The sequence below is a fragment of the Pseudoliparis swirei genome, chromosome 23 (assembly GCF_029220125.1).
Source record: "Pseudoliparis swirei isolate HS2019 ecotype Mariana Trench chromosome 23, NWPU_hadal_v1, whole genome shotgun sequence".
NCBI lineage: Eukaryota > Metazoa > Chordata > Actinopteri > Perciformes > Liparidae > Pseudoliparis > Pseudoliparis swirei.
In genome coordinates this window covers 17,948,750-17,966,892 of record NC_079410.1, presented here as the reverse complement: position 1 = coordinate 17,966,892, position 18,143 = coordinate 17,948,750, and the positions used below count along the sequence as shown (strand labels likewise).

The following is an 18,143-nucleotide window of genomic DNA, read 5'->3' as shown; positions in this document are numbered from 1 at the left end:
ATGCTTGGCGAGAAGCGGACTTTTTAATTGTAACTACTTGGGTGATTTTTTGAACTCCACTTCCGAGGTTTTCGCTACACATTCAGTATTCATGAAAGAGAGCGACAGGGAAAGTCTCCAAGGGATAACTCTGTTGGTGTCGTCCCTGTGATCCCGCCAAGCCCCAGTGGCCTAATGGATAAGGCACTGGCCTCCTAAGCCAGGGATTGTGGGTTCGAGTCCCATCTGGGGTGAGCTCTTTTTACATTTTTATTGTAAGCCTATAGTGGATAAATAATAAAATAGGCAGAAATGGACATGAGCTATTGTCATTGCTTATGGCACTTACCATAAGTGTCGTTCTCAATTGCAAAAGCAAATGCCTTTAGAAGGGCTTGTCACGTGTTCCCTTTCCTCAGCAGCCAATCAGGAAAAGCTGCGCTCAAGTCTCGGGTTCACTCGGACTCTCACTTCGCCATATATCAGATTTTCTCTTCGCCGTGAGCCACGTCTGCAGTTAGAGTATCTTTGAACGGCATTTCCACAGCGATGCGTTTAGCAATGAGGCTGTGTGTCTTTCTGTTATTCATTGTGGCTTCGAGCTTCGCCTCCGCTGACAGTAAGTTGATATTAAACCACGTGTTGTTGTTTCACTGTAAGCCTGGTGCACCTTTGACTGACTCTAGGAGCTATTATGATTTAAGGTGTGCCTGAAATGTCGTTACGATCCAGGGTAATATCCCCACACTCACGAGGGCTCCTTCCACTGACATGTTTAGTTTGAACCTTTAATTGTTGTTGATATACCTAAATGTAGAAACATTTAGATGAGGAAAGGTGAGAAAGAAGAAATTCAGACATGCAGGGTGAGATGTTTTTAGTAAATGAGACATCTAGTCTTCTGACCCCTTAGTATGTTTCTCAAACTAAACTTTACAGACGCAATGCAAGATACAGATGGACTGATATACTGCCATGCAATTAAATGCCTTAATAAGCGTAATATAAGTTTATTGACAGATTATTTGTCTAGGAGTTAATGTCCCCATTTTATTATTGTTATCATTTTTACAGCCATGAGTCTCCATGACTGTTTGTGACCTTATATAACCATTTTGTTTTGATGCCCTCTTTCTGCAATGGTGCATGGTTTCTTCTCAGAGGTGACAACGGCCTCAGTGTACTGGGACCCCGAAGACAAGGTCGTCGTGCTGAAGGAAGGAGTGCTGGAGACGGAAGGGGATGCATACGGTTATCTGAATGACACAATGTCACGTACAGGCTGGAGTGTCCTAGAGATCCGTGCCGGGTATGGGAAGACCCCTGAAACTGATGAGGTGACTTTCTTCCTGGCTGGCTACCTCGAAGGCTTCCTCAGCGCCCAGTAAGAGTGATGAATGTGCTGTCGGGCTCACTTTTCCTATAGAGTCCTCAACTTTTTCTAAGGGGTTCATGGCTGTATTTCAACATCTGATAATCAAAACAAATATCAGTAATCAAATTGGTGATTTGTTTCATTTCATTTCATTTCATTTATTTATTTATTTGTACAGGGACCGGACACATTAATCAACCCATGGGTAAATGTGTTAACGTTAGCTAAGGCTAAATTTCAGCTTTGGTCCCTGTGGCCAGATGTTACAGCCTTCACTAAAGGAGTAAGAGGTTAACACGGTAACATAATAGAAAAGCAGTAAACATACAGGTTACGATAAAATACTGGCCTCTTCATTAAAACATCAAATAAAATAATAAATAAATTAAATTAAAAAAAGACATAAAAACAATAATTATTTACACAATCACTGAGGAGGGAGTCACAGTTCATGCTCACACATCTGACTGGTAAAAAGCCAGTTCTTCAGGCCGTGTTTAAATGAGTAAAATGTTCTGCTAGTGCGTATATTCAGAGGCAGGGCATTCCAGAGCTGTCCTGCTTTCACTGAAAAGGTTGGTTGGTATGTTGATCAGGATGTGTCTTGGAGATGAGACACTTTGATGAGCTTTGACCTTTGTCACCTTCTCAAGATAATAAACTACTGACTAATAAAACATTTTCAAACACACTGTTTAAACATTGTAAATACTGTATTGTTGTCATTGTGATTACGTTATTTTAGAATTCATACGTACTCTTTCTCCCCAGGCAGATGATAGACCACTATGCCAACATGTATCCGCAGCTGATCCACGACCCAAAGATCCTCGGCCCACTCCAGAGTTTCATGACGTGAGTCTGCTCCGTTTTTTCCTTCCATAAATTCAGACCGCAGCAGACGCATCCAGGACACAACCTGAGTCACACAGGACAGTCAGCACCCCTCATATCCTCTTCTCAGAGCTCCGTTTAGCTCAGACTGTAGCCAGATATTTAAACTCTGTTAACTTTCTCAATGCTGTTGACCAGAGAATAACGTAATTCATTCCAAAGACGATTACATCATACAATTCACCAGAGAACAGCAATGTTGTCCTCAATTCAAGTGGGTTTAGTAACATGCACTGTGTCTGTTGGGCTCTGTGTCTGCAGAGCTTTTGGTCATGAACTCGGTGTTTGGTTCTTTACTTTGAGGTGTTTTACTGTGAATGTTCATAATATTTAAGGTCACTCTTGGGTGTGTAGGAAGCAGGACTTATGGACCAGAGAGCAGGTCAAACTGAACCGGAGCTCGGATCCTCTGTGGAAACACGCAGGCTTCATCGTGGCTCAGATGGATGGGCTGCAAGCAGGAGTAGCACACTGGGCAAAGACACATGGACAAAAGGTAAGAAAGGGCACATCACTTTATCTTATCATCGCAATTCAACTCTTGTTTAAACTGTTTTATGAGCATGGGAGACAAAAAACAGACAACAAATCAACATGCATGAAATGTAGTAATTAATAGGAAAATACAGAATAACCACCTGCAACTGTTCAAAGTCTGTTTTAAAGTGTATGCATATGTGAAGATAAAACAATAATGTGTCCTGATGAGGAATAAATATAAAATGTAATAATCCAGTCCACTTTAAGATTCGTTAAACGTCTTTAAATACTGCTCTGACAAGAGGAACCGCCAACTCAAACCAAACTTGTGCCCTCATATCACATTATTATTATTATTACTCTAAAGTCTAAAGGGACGAGGGATTGTATATTATATGCCTTGTGTACGTGTGTGTTGTAGAGCAAGAGGAGTAACATATTTTCCAAAGGTACGTTTATGAGCCACATTAAAAGTACACAACAACACTTATTGGGCCAATATTGTTATGTTACAATCAATAATTCTCTTAATTGTCATACAGTTAAACTGCAGCTTAGATTTGGTATGAAATATCTCTAAACCTTCTCAGCACCATGCGAGTTTTAGGCCTCTGCTACAAAAATTGCATACCTAAACTAAAAAGGCTTTATCTCTGCAACCACTTGGGCTATTTTAATCATTTTTAATTTGTTACCCTTTTAAACATGTTTTTCTTTTCTTCGGATGTGTACATATCAGTCTATATGTTACTGGGTAAGAGTAAATGAAGATGGCACACGGAAATAATATAAAAATGTCACGTCCGAATTGAAAAAACACACTTCAAGGATGATCATATGTTTGTAATGAGACAGTTGAAAGTTTTAAAACTCTCTCAAATCATATTAAAATATGTTAACATTCTCTCTGCAAAGTTTGACTTTGAAATAATAAGCTCTAACTTTGTTCTGCTTCACTTTTCAGTAATTTATTCACTCATCAGTTGTTTTTAAACATTTATTTGACCCCTCTTCATCATTTGCTGACCAACAGCTGTTTATCTGGCCTTCTTCCCACAGCCGCTGTCCCTGTTTGCCGTCCAGTTCCTGAATGCAGTGGGAGACCTGCTGGATCTGATCCCAGCCTTGGTCCCCACCTCCAACCCTCTCAGAAACTTCAAGCTTCCTGGCATGGGCCACTGCTCTGCTCTCATCAAGGTCAGAGGTCAAAACACGTCGAGTAGGCAGTGTTCCTCAAAGCCCCTGCTCACAATATGTTATAAATCAGTGCAGCATTTAGTCATTCTTATTGCTCGTGCAAAGTATGTTTGTTTTTTTAAATTGTGAAATTGACATCGAATCACACATACTTGAATTACAATTAATGATGTAGCTGCACCAACATAGTAATTCATTCATTGACATCAACAATATCCTTAGCTTCCTTTTCTTTTTCGCTGCATTGCTGAGTGCTCAAGATAATACTGACCTTGAAATCCAAGAGGACATTTTAATACGTCAAATAGAAAACCCTCTCGGTTTGATTAACATATTCCTGTAATTTAAAGACTGACATTTTCTTCAATTGGTAACCACCAAACAGCCACACTTCCCTGTTTTCCATCCCCTCTCAGATGCTGCCCGGCTTTGAGAACCTCTTGTTTGCCCACTCCAGCTGGTACACGTACGCTGCTACAATGCGGATCTACAAACACTGGGATTTCCACATCACCGAGCCCCACACAGCCACCGGGAAACTGTCCTTCAGCAGCTACCCTGGTGTGAAGGCCCGCAGGAATTCTCCATGACAAGAGTTTAATCAGAATCAGAAACAGTTTTATTGCCAGGAATGTTTACACAAACGAGGAATTTTTTTTGGCGGAAGGTGCAACATTTAGACATGACAAACAACAATCAACGCGACAGCAATAGTGAACTTAAGTATAAGATAAGATAAATATAAAGATAAGGATAAAGTGCTCGGACAACAAATAATGTTAAAGTGTTTAGGTGTCAGTTTCCACACAGTTTAGTTAATCAGTTTCCACACAGCGGCTTGTGTGTGTGCCAGTAATGGCCTCAGCTTAATCTTCCTCTTCAGGCTTCCTTGTGTCTATGGATGACTTCTACCTCCTGGGCAGTGGTCTGATGATGACCCAGACCACCAACAATGTCTTTAACGCCTCCCTTTTTGACACGGTCACCCCCGACAGCCTCCTGGCGTGGCAGAGGGTCCGGCTGGCGCACAGCTTGGCAAAGACTGGAGAAGAGTGGGCAAAAACATTCTCCAAGCACAACTCTGGTAAGGGAGCATACATTTTGCACAGTTACATATTAACGAAAAGACATGAATAGACACTCAAGTACACCATGAATAAATAGCTCAATAACAGTTAAATAAAGATAATTAAACTAATAGAAATGGATGTATACTTTTTCCAAAGAATACCAGTGTATTGGATCTTTAATTTGTTAATTATACCTCGCAGGCAGCCATTGGAATACCTTTAATACAATTTGTATAATATTTATTTCATCACAAACTTGTAACCAACTAAAGATGATAGCTCTGGCTCTGTTGTGTAGGCACCTACAACAACCAGTACATGGTGTTGGACAGGAGCCGAGTGAAGCTGGGCCTCAGTGTTGATGACGGCGCTCTGACGGTGGTGGAGCAGATCCCTGGGCTGGTGGAGTACTCCGACCAGACGCAGGCGCTGCGCAGAGGTAACGACGCGTCTTTTGATCCTGTTTTTCTCAGGTCTTTGTTTCATGTGCAGAGTTTCTCTTTCCCTCCGTTTACCAAAGGTTACTGGCCGTCCTACAACGTTCCTTTCCACCACAAGATCTACAAGCTGAGTGGTTATGAAGAAATGTGGGATAAGCACGGAGAAGACTTCTCCTACGATCTCTGTTCCAGAGCCAAGATCTTCCGCCGGGACCAGGCGGACGTGAAGGACCTGGACTCTTTGAAGCGCATCATGAGGTCTAACGGTGTGTTGCTCCGTCTCCTTTTGGTCCTTTCTGACTCGCTTTCAGCTGGTTCTCCATATCAACTGGAACCTGCATTTCCGATGTTCTCACAAGGCCCGATGATCAAACCAACACGTTGACGTCTTTGTTCTGTCGTGGAAGATTTTCCTCTGTTAATCTGGAAAGAAGGAATGAAGTCTCTGAATCAAAATGACCTTCATCTGTTTTAATCCTTCCAAGGAAGAAAAGTCTGTCACAGCTCTCAGGGAACTCTGCGATACGAGATTCAACGAAATACAACAGTCACAGCCTACTTTATACAGATTCAGGTTACACCTCTTGGCCCCGGTCAAACAAACACAGGTGTTGATTCTAAAATATATGACAACTTCAAAGACAAAGTCCTCTCCTACATCCTGAAAGGTCCTCATCTTGATCAGGCCCCCGAGAACTTGTATCTGCCCCAATTCACTCTCCCAATAAACGACTGATCACCTCAGCTATAGGTTCACATAATATGACATTACTATTTGTTACCATTACAGTTCACAGGCCCACATTTTAAATAAAGATGTACTTATCAGCTGTTATCAGTTGTTCGTCTGTTGCTTTTCAGACTACAAGAAGGACCCATACTCCAAGGGGGAGCCCTGCAAGACCATCTGCTGCCGCGCCGACCTGAGAGCAGAGAAGCCGACACCAGCAGGTTGCTACGACACCAAGGTAGCGCTCTGTCACCATGGTGATCTCGTATCGCGATAGAGGCGTCGCGTGTCAAATCGAACACCCTCTGAGCTCAGAGTTTCTCCGGTTCCTGTGTTGTCCTCCATCCAGGTGACAGATTTCTTCATGGCCGGGGACTTCCGTGTGGAGGCGGTGAACGGGCCGACGACACAGGACGGACTCCCGCCGTTCTTCTGGGATGAATTCAGCAGCATCAGCCACCAGGGTCTGCCGCAGCTTTACAACTTTACCTTCATCCGGATGCAGCCTCTGCTCTTCAAGCCATGAGGTGTGCTTGTGTTCGTGTGAGTGAGAGACTCTGTCTGTTTGGTGCTTTCAAAGTTCAGGAATGATGAGTTCAAGGTACAATCTGATGTGCCTTTTGTGATTCACACATCTGTTTACGCACTGATGTTTTTGGTTTAAATTATTGCTTCCAGTTACAATCTCTAAGACCTCCACGTCCTTCCCCTTTGGCGGCGGCCATGGCAATACGGGGTAACCGCAGGTGTGTTTGTGGATCTCACTTTCCAGAAATACAAATGTTGTGTGCCTTTTGGATTTGTCCTCGGCGATGTCGCACACAGACGGTGAGTTTGTGATCCGGCCAGAGCAAAGGCTTTCACCACTAATGGAGATAGGGACTTCACAGACAATCATTTCATTTAAAATCTGTGAGAACATTTTAATGTTCAGAATTGAGACCCAAGAAATGCTTTAAAGTGTTGTTTTTTTAACTTTTTTGACTAACAGTACCTCCTTCCACCTGATAAAATGCAGGATGTTAAACTGCCAATCAGATTTTATGTCTCGTGATTTTCTATTTGCAATACAGGAGTGTTTTTTGTTTGTTTATACTTGCAGCCATTTGTGCCTTGACCACTGAGAGCAACTTGATGATTTTATAATATGCAGAACGAATGCACTAGATCAGTGAAAATATGAAATCTTTTCTTTAAATGTTTGGATGTAAAACATCATTTCAATGGTAAATTAATAAATCACAAGGCTGTCTTCTTCTCTGGTGCTGTTATTCATATGTTTCTATTTCTTATTTCTGTGCAGAATTTAAATATCTCAGGTTGATATTTATTACACAAATGTTGTTACTTATGTAATATGATATATCTGTATAATGCCACCATTTCATGTGTTAATTTTGTATTAAAGATTGGCAGTTGTACCAGCACAGTCCTATCTTTAATCTTGAGCATATATATGTTTTTATTTTGTACACAATTGTGTGTATATATATACATAATTCAAAATATAATAATTATATTTAAAGAATTATGAAAAAAGCAGGGTTGTCATATTTTTTTGGACAAACAAATTATTTACAGTGAATAATTGGAGTAAACTCGGGAGCAAGAACAGCTGATGTGGTGACGTCATCAAGTAAGCTGCTGTTCCAATCGCAGAAAGACCGTCCTCCCGTCCTCCGGAGTCCAGACTCCAAAAGAACACAAGTCTGTAGTCGTGTACTTTGAATAGAGAAACGCAGCGGGTTCCCTGCATGCGGCATAAGGGAACACAGGATCCCGCTTCCTGCCACAGAGCTGGGTGGCACTCTTCGTCACGACTAAAACCGTGTCGGGCTTCCTGCATGTACTCTACTCAGGGTGGGGACTTTTCAATCAATCCACATTTTGGATATCTTTCTTTTCTTTACCTCGACCGTTTCTTCCTTTGTTGTTTTTGAAGTCATTTTCTTCTACTGGTGTTTGATTTCACGTTCATGTTTTCTTGTAGATTGGTGTCCTTATACCATGTAAGACTGTGTATAGTTTATTCTACTTTATTACAAAGTGTTGTTAAAAGACCAAACAAAAAAACTGCTCTGATCTTGTGCCATATTTTAAACATCATTTAATAAAACAAGACCAAAATCCTTACAGATATTTCTGATGTTCTGAAAACAAGGTAGCATTGTGGTGTGAAAGAGAAATATTCTCAGATCTCCGCTATATTGTGACAAGTACAGTTTGGAAAAGCAGAAAAGGGTATTTACATGGTAAATAGTGTCAAACTTTCTCAATCAATAAGTTTCCTGCAGGCAGCATCTAAACATAAACGGAGAACTGTTTAAAGAAAAGTCAAGAGGAGTACATTCATTCAATTTGGATTACTTTGAGAAAGCCGTGTGTTTTAATAGCTCTGATATGACTCCCATAAGATCCATGTAGTTGTGACAATAACTACCTGTGACTTATCATTTTCCACAGGCCAGGAGATGGTGATGGTTGTGTGTTACTAATTAAAAGAAGGCATGAGCCCATGCCGTTTTTTATTTGCAACATTATATATGAAATATCCACACAAAATAGTTATATGTATAGCCATTATGAGTAAAATTGCAAAACGTTGGCTCCCTAAAGTGACAGTATCAAAATACACTGGTAGATATTGTATATTTGTTTGCTACTCTTAGGGCTGGTTTGTTCCTTTTCTTATTCCCATAACATACATGTGATAATGTAGAGTACACACAGTGATGCTATCTCAAGAATGTCGTGTTGAAATGTGTCAGCTCAGCACAATAAAAGAGGAGGAGCCTTATTTTAACCATTTAAACCATCTATTCCTCCACAATAAAACTTGAAAAACATCTTGAATGAGATTTACAAACAAATCTTAGGGTGGACTTTGTTCCTTTTTAGCAAAACATCGACTAATAAACAGTTAATTTCGTGTCAGAAGGATGGGTGTTGAGAGGATGACGCGTCAAAGGGTAAAGAGACAACTGAGACTCTGTTGCTCGACCGTTTATCGTTACATCAACACACACGGCTCACTTCCAACACGCCCGCTGGTCCTCACGGCGGCTCCGCTGCCACGCCAACACACCCAGCAGGGCTGATTCAGGTGCTGTGATGTACTTCTATGACGTCTCCTCCTTGGCCATATTGTACTGAAAGCTCCTCATCACAGGTACGAGCTGGGGTTGTCAGTGACAGCCAGGTGGAAGTACTCCGGCGGGCTGTTCCTCTGCAGGCTGCTGTTAGTCTCTCCCCGATGGACTTTGGTGGACAGGGTCTTCCTGTTTTTAAAGCCCTCGCTCCCATCGCCACGGCTCTCCAAACTGGACACGATCATCTCCGACAGGTCCTGCTGGAGCCGCTGGAAGTTCTCCCTGTAACGTGAGGATTATTTGGGATTATGGACGCAAAGGTGACAAAATGAAAAATTATGTTAATATGACAAGCCCTGTCCAGCTTGAACAATGTCTGCTTCTGCTCCATTAGGGTGGGTAATAATTGCATTACATTGTGCTAGGTTAAATGCTGATCATGAATACATTCATGTATCCATTGCATTATTAGGAATCGTGTCCCAAATGTCGAACACGCTCACTGTTGCTTTGTAGCTGAACCCAGTTTACATCAATAGTGAGCTGGAAGGACGTTGGGAATGAGTGTATCTCTCACAATGGAGTTAACTAAAGGAGACAGTGTTTTACTCACGCTGTTGGAGGTGTCGGCAGGTTGTATTTCCCCCCGGTCACTCCTGTTAACCAGTATGTCATCTCTTTGCCTTTACCCTGAGGGTCAGGAACAAACGGTCAAAGGGAATGAGAGCAGTGGACACTTTCTGTGCGGTTTACGTTTGACGTAAACACCTGGATGAGTATAGAAGTTAAAGCAAACCCACCTTTAAGTACGTCTCTCCTCTTTCTTCATACTCAAACATGCAGTCTGTCCTCTGCAGGATGTTGATGGTAGACTGGCTCAAGTGAATTCTCAGAGCTGGAAAGACGACATGACGGAGAACCATCAGGGTCAACCCCAAAGCTCTCTTAAGATCAGAAGCTGCACCTGAAGCACCCAGAGTGTGACTGTGTTAAGATGCTTGTTGTCTCTTACGCAGGCCCGTGGACTCCATGCGTGATGCAGTGTTGACCGTATCTCCGAAAAGACAGTAGCGGGGCATCTTGTTCCCCACCACTCCCGCTGCACACGGCCCTACACACAAATACACACAAACAAGCAATCTGATTTTTCATTTCATCATTTTAAAATCATTTTACTCTCCCGTCGTCATCACCCTTCTTATTCTCTGAGTGCTCACACATTTGTTGACATTGCTGAATCAACCCTATGATTACTTAGAACACCTATGATCATGAGGAAGGTGTTTCTGGCTGTATCTGACTTGTCTTTGGCTCATTTATATGATTCAGTCACTAGATGTCAGGAGCATCATGAGGTGTGGGCTACCTATGTGTTTTTAAATTACTTTCACATCCATAATGTGAAGCCTGGGAGTTTTCCCTGACCCGATGTGAGGTCAAAGGTCAGGGATGTCATATGTGTACAGATTGTAGCCCTCTGAGGCTAATTTGTGATATTGGGCTATATAAAATAAACCGAATTGAAAACTGAATTAAATTTAATAATGTTATTATTTACCCACTCCTGTCTGAGTCTTTCCCACAGACACGTAATATTTCAAAAATCAGGCACATCTTGTCTCAAAAAGATGCAGAAAAATTGGTTCACGCGTTCGTTACTTCGAGACTGGATTACTGCAACTCCTTATTATCAGGCTGCTCTAATAAGTCTCTTAGGTCCCTCCAGTTGATCCAGAATGCTGCAGCTCGTGTTCTCACTAAAACTAAGAAAAGAGATCACATCACTCCTGCACTAGCTGCTCTGCACTGGCTCCCAGTAAAATCAAGAATCACTTTTAAAATTCTTCTCTTAACCTACAAAGCCTTGATTGGTGATGCACCATCATATCTTAAGGAGCTTGTAGTACCATATTGCCCCACTAGAGAGCTGCGCTCACTAAATGCGGGGCTACTTGTAGTTCCTAGAGTCTTAAAAAGTAGAATGGGAGCCAGAGCCTTTAGTTATCAAGCTCCTCTTCTTTGGAACCAGCTTCCACCTTCAGTCTGGGAGGCAGACACAGTCACCTCGTTTAAGAGTCGACTGAAGACTTTCCTCTTTGACAGAGCTTATAGTTAGGGCTGAATCAGGTTTGCCCTGGTCCAGCCCCTTGATATGCTGCTATAGGCTTATAGCTGCCGGGGGACGTTTAGGATGCACTGAGCACCTATCTCCTCTTTTTTCTCTCCTTAGAGATGACTTTTCATCACGCCATCACACATTACTAACTCTGCTTTCTCCCCGGAGTCCTTTTGACTTCACGTCTCATGGAGTCATCGGACCCTATGAGACGACATAGATAGATCCTATCTGCTGATGGATCATCGAGGTCTGGGTCGTGGAATTCCTGCTACCAACTACGCCACTGGCCTGTTGAGACTCCGCCCACTCCGCCTCCCCACCGCCATCTGCCTGATGGATCGTGGAGGTCTCCATCGTGGAATATGCCTACTATGAACTATTCATACACTCTGTCATATTCATTGAATGTATTTAAACTCTAGATCTGTCCTTCTGTACACATGACATCTATTGCATCTGTCCATCCTGGAGAGGGATCCTCCTCTGTTGCTCTCCTGAAGGTTTCTTCCCTTTTTTCCCCCTGAAGGGTTATTTGGGAGTTTTTCCTGATCCGATGTGAGGTTTTGGGGCAGGGATGTCTATGTGTACAGATTGTAAAGCACTCCGAGACAAATTTGTAATTTGTGAAATTGGGCTATACAAATAAACTGAATTGAATTGAATGTGTAGCTATGTTGTTCTCATTTAAGAGAATATGGTGGGGTGGAAATGGGAAATAATGCGCTTGGATTGAGAACTGAAAAGGGGAGTTAAACATTTTTAAAGTAGTAATAAAATGTAGTCTTCTATTATATTTTATTAACTTCCGTTTAAATAATTTATTCCATTTGAGTATTCGTTCATGCATAAATACAACATAACGATTCTTAGTTTTAGGTCATTTATACACTAATGAAAACACAGTTTTGCATATTATATTCCATTTGTGCCAATTAATTAAGACACTATTGATCTAAGTGAGGTGTATGGGCAAGAATAAGCATTAAATAAGACAATTTCATGACTGTTACCTGAATGCACACCGATCCGAATCCACAGAGGGATGCCAGGCAGGTGCTGCAACTCAAAGGTCCCGACAAATGCCAGAATGTCCAAGGCCATGTGGGCAATATCCACCGCATGCCTGTCACCATTGCGATTGGGCAAACCTGAGGCAACCATGTACGCATCTCCTATCGTTTCAACCTAAGAGGCAAAAGATGCATAGCTTCATTATTACCTTTGAGCTCATCATTAGCTGTATTCCGTGAACAATGAAAACACAAACTTGATCATCAGAGTTTTAGATTATAATTGAACAATTTAAAATCTAAGTGTTATCGCACAATATATCGGTCTTCGAAATACAAAAAGGTATACACCCAGAAATAGAGATAATAAGTTGTCCCCACTGTGCTGCCAGCGCCCGCTTGACTTATGTACCTTGTACACGTCACGGTGGTGGTGGTCGAGGATGCTGTCAAAGTTCTTGTAGATGTCGTTGAGCATGTCCACCACCTCCATGGGGGTGCTGTAGTGGCAGAGGGTGGTGAATCCCACAATGTCGCTGAAGTAGATGGACACCTCCTCAAACAGCTCCGGTTCCACTTTGCCCGTCTCCTTCAGTGAACGCACCACTGGGCTGAGGACACACGGGGGTAGTGACACATACTGCTGTTAACTGATCGCTTTTAAAGACATTTTAATTGCTGTCAATTATGTTCAGCTAAGGGAGTATCACAGGTACATGCAGATAACGCTTTGCCTTGAACAGGGACAGGAAAGACAAAGACTATTTTTACCAATAGGACAAAAATTAGGAAAATAGGTACCAAATTGGATATTTTTGCTCGAAAAACTTTCAAAAAGTCTCCTGCTTTCAGGATTCATGAAATGTGAAAGACCCTCAGGACACAATGGAGAAAAAGAAAAATAAACGAGAAAGAAAAGGAGATGAATCAAAAAGTCTTCAATACGAGGCAAATATATAACACACTCAACAAATGTTCCTGGTTTGTTGTTTTGTCAGTTCGGGCACTTGAAACAATAAACATTCGGTCCTTTATAGGACAAGTTAAAAAGATGTTTTCAGCAGAGACACAAGCGTACCCAGGAAGCAGCATGAAGTTGAGGTGATCCGCTCTGTCCCTCTCCGCTTTGTACAAAGAGGTTCTCTCCTCCACCAGATGCTCCAGAGTTCTGGAGTACATCTGCAAGCGGCGGATCAGGTTGTCCATGTACGTCTCACTGCCTTGGTTGTGCCGGTTACTGTTGCAAAAGAAAAATATAGACAACATTACAAATACTGTTTGTGTGACTGAATGAATGAATCACAATAAAAGAGTATAGTGCAGCAGGACCTCAATGAACAGGGTTACACACACAACCGGGCCAGAAGTATGTGGACATTCCCATTTTTCATAGTTTTAGTTCTAATTATTGTACATTTTAACACCACAGCATATGATGTAAGCCGTGATATATTACACCAGTTTAGTAGAGTACAGTATCGACACAAATTTAGACAAAAACGTTTATTTAAAGTTTGTTGTGGTATAGCCTGACTGGCTTGTCCTACACAGGCCAGACGTTTTCTGGTGTCCATCTAAACTTGGCCATGACGTGTATTTAGTGAAATAATTGATAATCTGATTAAATGAATGTGTGGTGGGGACGTACCCGAAAATCTTACCCAGAGTGACCTCTATTCTCTTAAAATCTGGCCTTCTGTCTGGGTCTTCATCCCAGCAGATTTGTATCAGCATGAACAGCTGTACACACACACACACACACACACACACACACAAAGAGGGACAAAGAGGAAGGGAGTGTATGGCTTTCTTTATCTTACTTTTATGAGTCCAAGCAGCTTTATTGTATAAACCACGATCAGCGTGTGTGACTCTCTTACCTCCACCTGTTTTTCTGATGCGCCGTCAAAGGTGAGGTCCGGTCTGAAGACGTTCATCCCACTGGTGTAATTCACTCTGTAGATCTTCTCTAAGGGATTGGATAAAGACAATCAATGTGATCCGGTGTGTAAACTGTCGTAAGCTGACAGGGTTCGTTTGGCAGCTTCATGGATTGCCAGATCGTCGAGGCCTACCTGCAGGATCAGAGCAGCACTCCGTGTAGAACGGACCCTGCCTCAACACGATCTCATGAACAATGATGGCATAGCTGTAGACGTCGCCTTTTTGAGACACCCCATCTTTACGAAGATGCTCCGGGGCAGTCCACACGTCTGAGAGGAAAGGAGAGGAGATGAGATGAGATAGATAGATAGATAGATATATACTTTATTCATCCCCAAGGGGAAATTTGTCGTAACAGTAGCAGCACCAATAAACTAAACACACAAGAATAAAAAATAAAACAAAAGATAAAAAACAGGGATGAAAGATATTGATATATACAAGAAGTATACCAAGTAAAATATAAAATAAAATATATATGTATATATACAACATATATGCATACACAATACACAATACTAATGACAAATTAAATTAAATATAAAAATATTAAATATAGACAGTGTACAAAATGCAAAGTGTGTGTATGTGTGTAGTGTAAATGAAAATGAAATGTGTGTGTATGTGTGTTGTGTAAATAAATGAAATGTGTGAAGTTCAGATCAACATAGTGTAAATATTATGATCTGGCAAGAGGTGATCTGTTATAGAGCCTCATAGCCGTCGGCAGGAATGTTCTCCTGTATCTGTCCTTGTGGCAGCGGAGCGTGAGGAGACGTCTGGAGAAAGTCCTCCTCTGTCCCTGTAGGAGGTGGTGGAGAGGGTGGTCCGGGTTGTCCGGGTTGTCCAATATGGACACAAGTTTCTTCAACGTCCTCCTCTCCACCACCTGTTCCAGGTGCTCCAGCTGGCAGCCGATGATGGAGCCAGCCTTCCTAACCAGTTTGTTGAGACGGCTGGTGTCACCGGCTCCGATGCTGCTCCCCCAGCAGACAATGGCAAAGTGCAGCACACTGGCGACAACCGACTGGTAGAATAACTCCAGCATCTTGCTGCACACGTTGAAGGATCAAGCTTTCTCAGGAAAAGAGTCGACTCATCCCTTCTTGTACACAGCGTTGATGTTGGCCTTCCAGTTCAGTCGGCTGTCGATGGAGACCCCCAGGTACTTGTACTCCTCCACCATGTCCCCGCCCACTCCCAGGCCACTCAGAGGTGGAGGAGCTGTCGCCCTCCTGAAGTCCACCACCATCTCTCTGGTCTTGGCCACGTTCAGCCGCAGGTGATTCTCATCGCCCACTTTACAAAGTCACTCACCACTGCCCTGTACTCCTCCTCCCGTCCATCCCTAATACACCCGACCACTGCAGAATCATCAGAGTACTTCTGCAGATGGCATGACTCCGTGTTGTACTGGAAGTCACTGGTGTACAGGGTGAAGAGGAAGGAGACAGAACAGTTCCTGTGGGGCTCCAACATCACTGACCACCGTTCCAGACAGCACACGCCCCATTCTGACAAACTGTGGTCTGCCTGTGAGGTAGTCAGTGATCCAGGAGATGGTGGACGCGTCCACACTGCCACCGCAGCTTCTCACTCAGCAGCAGTGGCTGGATGGTGTTCAATGCACTGGAGAAGTCAAAGAAAGTGACTCTCACAGAGACACCGGTTCCATCCAGGTGCGACTGAGCTCGTTGCAGCAGGTAGAGAGTAGAAGAGAGGAGAGGAGAGGAGACGAGAGGAGAGTAGATGAGACGAGACGAGAGGAGAGGAGACGAGACAAGAGGAGACAAGAGGAGACGAGAGGAGAGGAGACGAGAGGAGAGGAGACGAGACGAGAGGAGACGAGAGGAGACGAGACGAGAGGAGACGAGAGGAGACGAGAGGAGAGGAGACGAGAGGAGACGAGACAAGAGGAGACAAGAGGAGACGAGAGAAGAGGAGACGAGACAAGAGGAGACGAGACGAGACGAGAGGAGAGGAGACGAGACGAGACGAGAGGAGAGGAGACGAGACGAGACGAGACGAGAGGAGACGAGACGAGAGGAGACGAGACGAGAGGAGACGAGACGAGAGGAGACGAGAGGAGAGGAGACGAGACGAGAGGAGAGGAGACGAGACGAGAGGAGAGGAGACAAGAGGAGACGAGAGGAGACGAGACAAGAGGAGACAAGAGGAGACGAGAGGAGAGGAGACGAGAGGAGACGAGAGGAGACGAGAGGAGACGAGACGAGAGGAGACGAGAGGAGACGAGAGGAGAGGAGACGAGAGGAGACGAGAGGAGACGAGAGGAGACGAGACAAGAGAAGAGGAGACGAGACAAGAGGAGACGAGAAGAGACGAGAGGAGAGGAAACGAGATGAGACGAGAGGAGACGAGACAAGAGGAGACGAGAGGAGACGAGAGGAGAGGAGAGGAGACGAGAGGAGAGGAGAGGAGAGGAGACGAGAGGAGACGAGACGAGATGAGACGAGAGGAGAGTAGATGAGACGAGACGAGAGGAGACGAGAGGAGGCGAGAGGAGGCGAGACAAGAGGAGACGAGAGGAGAGGAGACGAGAGGAGAGGAGACGAGAGGAGACGAGACGAGAGGAGAGGAGACGAGAGGAGATTAGATGAGACGAGACAAGAGGAGAGGAAACGAGAGTAGAGTCGAGAAGATGAGACGAGAGTAGAGTAGAGGAGACGAGGCGAGAGGAGACAAGACGAGACAAGAGGAGACGAGAGGAGACAAGAGTAGAGTAGAGAAGATGAGACGAGAGGAAAGTAGAGAAGATGAGATGAGAGGAGAGTAGAGGAGACGAGAGGAGAGTAGAGGAGACGAGACAAGACGAGAGGAGACAAGAGGAGACGAGAGGAAACGAGAGTAGAGTAGAGAAGATGAGACGAGAGGAAAGTAGAGAAGATGAGAGGAGAGTAGAGGAGACGAGAGGAGAGTAGAGGAGACGAGACAAGACGAGATGAGAGGAGAGGATGACTCTCCTCGGAGTGTTTAGATCAAGGATGTACCTCGGAGGTGATGAACTCACCTCTGCCGGGCTTCAGGATGGTGTGACAGCCAAAGTCGGTGATCTTGACCACCATGCGGTTGTCGACCACACAGTTGGAGGACTTGAGGCGACCGTGGACCTGGATGTTACTGGAGTGGAGATAGGACATGCCCTGTACATACACGGAGGAGGAGGAGGACACTGGTGACCTGGATGGTTATTCAGAGTTGTTATGTTAAACATCCCCCACGAAAGTAAAATACACTATTAACCAACTGATTGTCTTTGAAACACATTCAACAAATCACGACTATGCCTATTAAGAAACATCGAAGAAACTACATTTTAATAAACATCAGGAAAATAGTTGCTAAAAAATATATTATAATGGTATTAATTGGTGGAGAAATAAATGTAAAAAAACCTTTGGTAACAAAAACAAACAATACCTTTGCGATGTCATAGATGACTGATGTCTTGAACTCGTTGTCCATGAAGGTTTCATCCGGGTATGAGATCCTGTCATTCAGAATGTGCTGGGGGGGGAAACAGGTTCATATCGTGTCACTTTCACCACTCTACCTTCATCGGTTCAGTGAACATGTCATGATCCGGCGTCTTTGTGTCTTGTTTTGTGTCTTATTTTGAAATCCCTGTCTCTCATGTCTTCTGTTTCCCTGCATTTTCTGTCCCTGTGATCATCTGCCCTGGTCCTGATTGTTTCCTCCTGTGTGATTGCTAGCCCCGCCCTCATTGTGTCCACCTGTGTCTCGTTCCCCGGTGTCCAATCACCTGCAGCTCCCTGTGTATTTAAACCCTGTTTGTCT

The 18,143-nt window shown here is 43.5% G+C and overlaps 2 protein-coding genes and 1 non-coding gene across 7 annotated transcripts in view; 2 read left to right on the top strand and 1 right to left on the bottom strand.

Moving 5' to 3' along the window:
- The first annotated feature begins 160 nt into the window (after positions 1 to 160).
- Positions 161 to 233, top strand: trnar-ccu (transfer RNA arginine (anticodon CCU)). Its single transcript has one exon. It is a non-coding gene; the product is annotated as a tRNA-Arg (tRNA).
- Positions 234 to 491: 258 nt separating this feature from the next.
- Positions 492 to 7,611, top strand: plbd1a (phospholipase B domain containing 1a). 5 transcript variants are annotated; one of them, XM_056407789.1, is made up of 11 exons: positions 492 to 598; positions 1,141 to 1,363; positions 2,126 to 2,209; positions 2,603 to 2,744; positions 3,788 to 3,925; positions 4,342 to 4,486; positions 4,809 to 5,009; positions 5,294 to 5,434; positions 5,516 to 5,701; positions 6,297 to 6,403; positions 6,515 to 7,611. In XM_056407789.1, exons 1-11 carry the CDS (start codon positions 529 to 531, stop codon positions 6,689 to 6,691), a joined length of 1,614 nt encoding a protein of 537 aa, XP_056263764.1. In that variant the 5' UTR covers positions 492 to 528; the 3' UTR covers positions 6,692 to 7,611. The 5 variants fall into 5 exon arrangements, with proteins under 5 accessions (XP_056263764.1, XP_056263762.1, XP_056263763.1 ...); XM_056407787.1 differs by having other exon boundaries at positions 5,294 to 5,701; positions 6,515 to 6,692; positions 6,844 to 7,611; XM_056407788.1 differs by having other exon boundaries at positions 5,294 to 5,701; positions 6,515 to 6,708; positions 6,844 to 7,611.
- A 640-nt stretch (positions 7,612 to 8,251) lies between these two features.
- The window catches only part of gucy2ca (guanylate cyclase 2Ca), a 23,099-nt gene continuing 13,207 nt past the window's right edge, over positions 8,252 to 18,143 (bottom strand). Inside the window, exons 16-27 of the mRNA XM_056407785.1 lie at positions 17,766 to 17,852; positions 17,356 to 17,488; positions 14,459 to 14,596; positions 14,264 to 14,352; positions 14,032 to 14,123; positions 13,462 to 13,620; positions 12,796 to 12,994; positions 12,384 to 12,558; positions 10,267 to 10,365; positions 10,055 to 10,149; positions 9,868 to 9,944; positions 8,252 to 9,536 (exon numbers count right to left, since the gene is read on the bottom strand). Coding sequence (XP_056263760.1) covers positions 9,329 to 9,536; positions 9,868 to 9,944; positions 10,055 to 10,149; positions 10,267 to 10,365; positions 12,384 to 12,558; positions 12,796 to 12,994; positions 13,462 to 13,620; positions 14,032 to 14,123; positions 14,264 to 14,352; positions 14,459 to 14,596; positions 17,356 to 17,488; positions 17,766 to 17,852 — 1,551 coding nt within the window. The 3' untranslated portion in view covers positions 8,252 to 9,328. The remainder of the gene's footprint in view (positions 9,537 to 9,867; positions 9,945 to 10,054; positions 10,150 to 10,266; positions 10,366 to 12,383; positions 12,559 to 12,795; positions 12,995 to 13,461; positions 13,621 to 14,031; positions 14,124 to 14,263; positions 14,353 to 14,458; positions 14,597 to 17,355; positions 17,489 to 17,765; positions 17,853 to 18,143) is intronic.

Coding starts and splice junctions, on each gene's coding strand:
- plbd1a (XM_056407787.1), top strand. CDS start 529: ATGCGTTTAGCAATGAGGCTGTGTGTCTTTCTGTTATTCATTGTGGCT. Junction 599..1,140: donor GAGCTTCGCCTCCGCTGACA/GTAAGTTGATAT, acceptor GTTTCTTCTCAG/AGGTGACAACGGCCTCAGTG. Junction 1,364..2,125: donor GAAGGCTTCCTCAGCGCCCA/GTAAGAGTGATG, acceptor CTTTCTCCCCAG/GCAGATGATAGACCACTATG.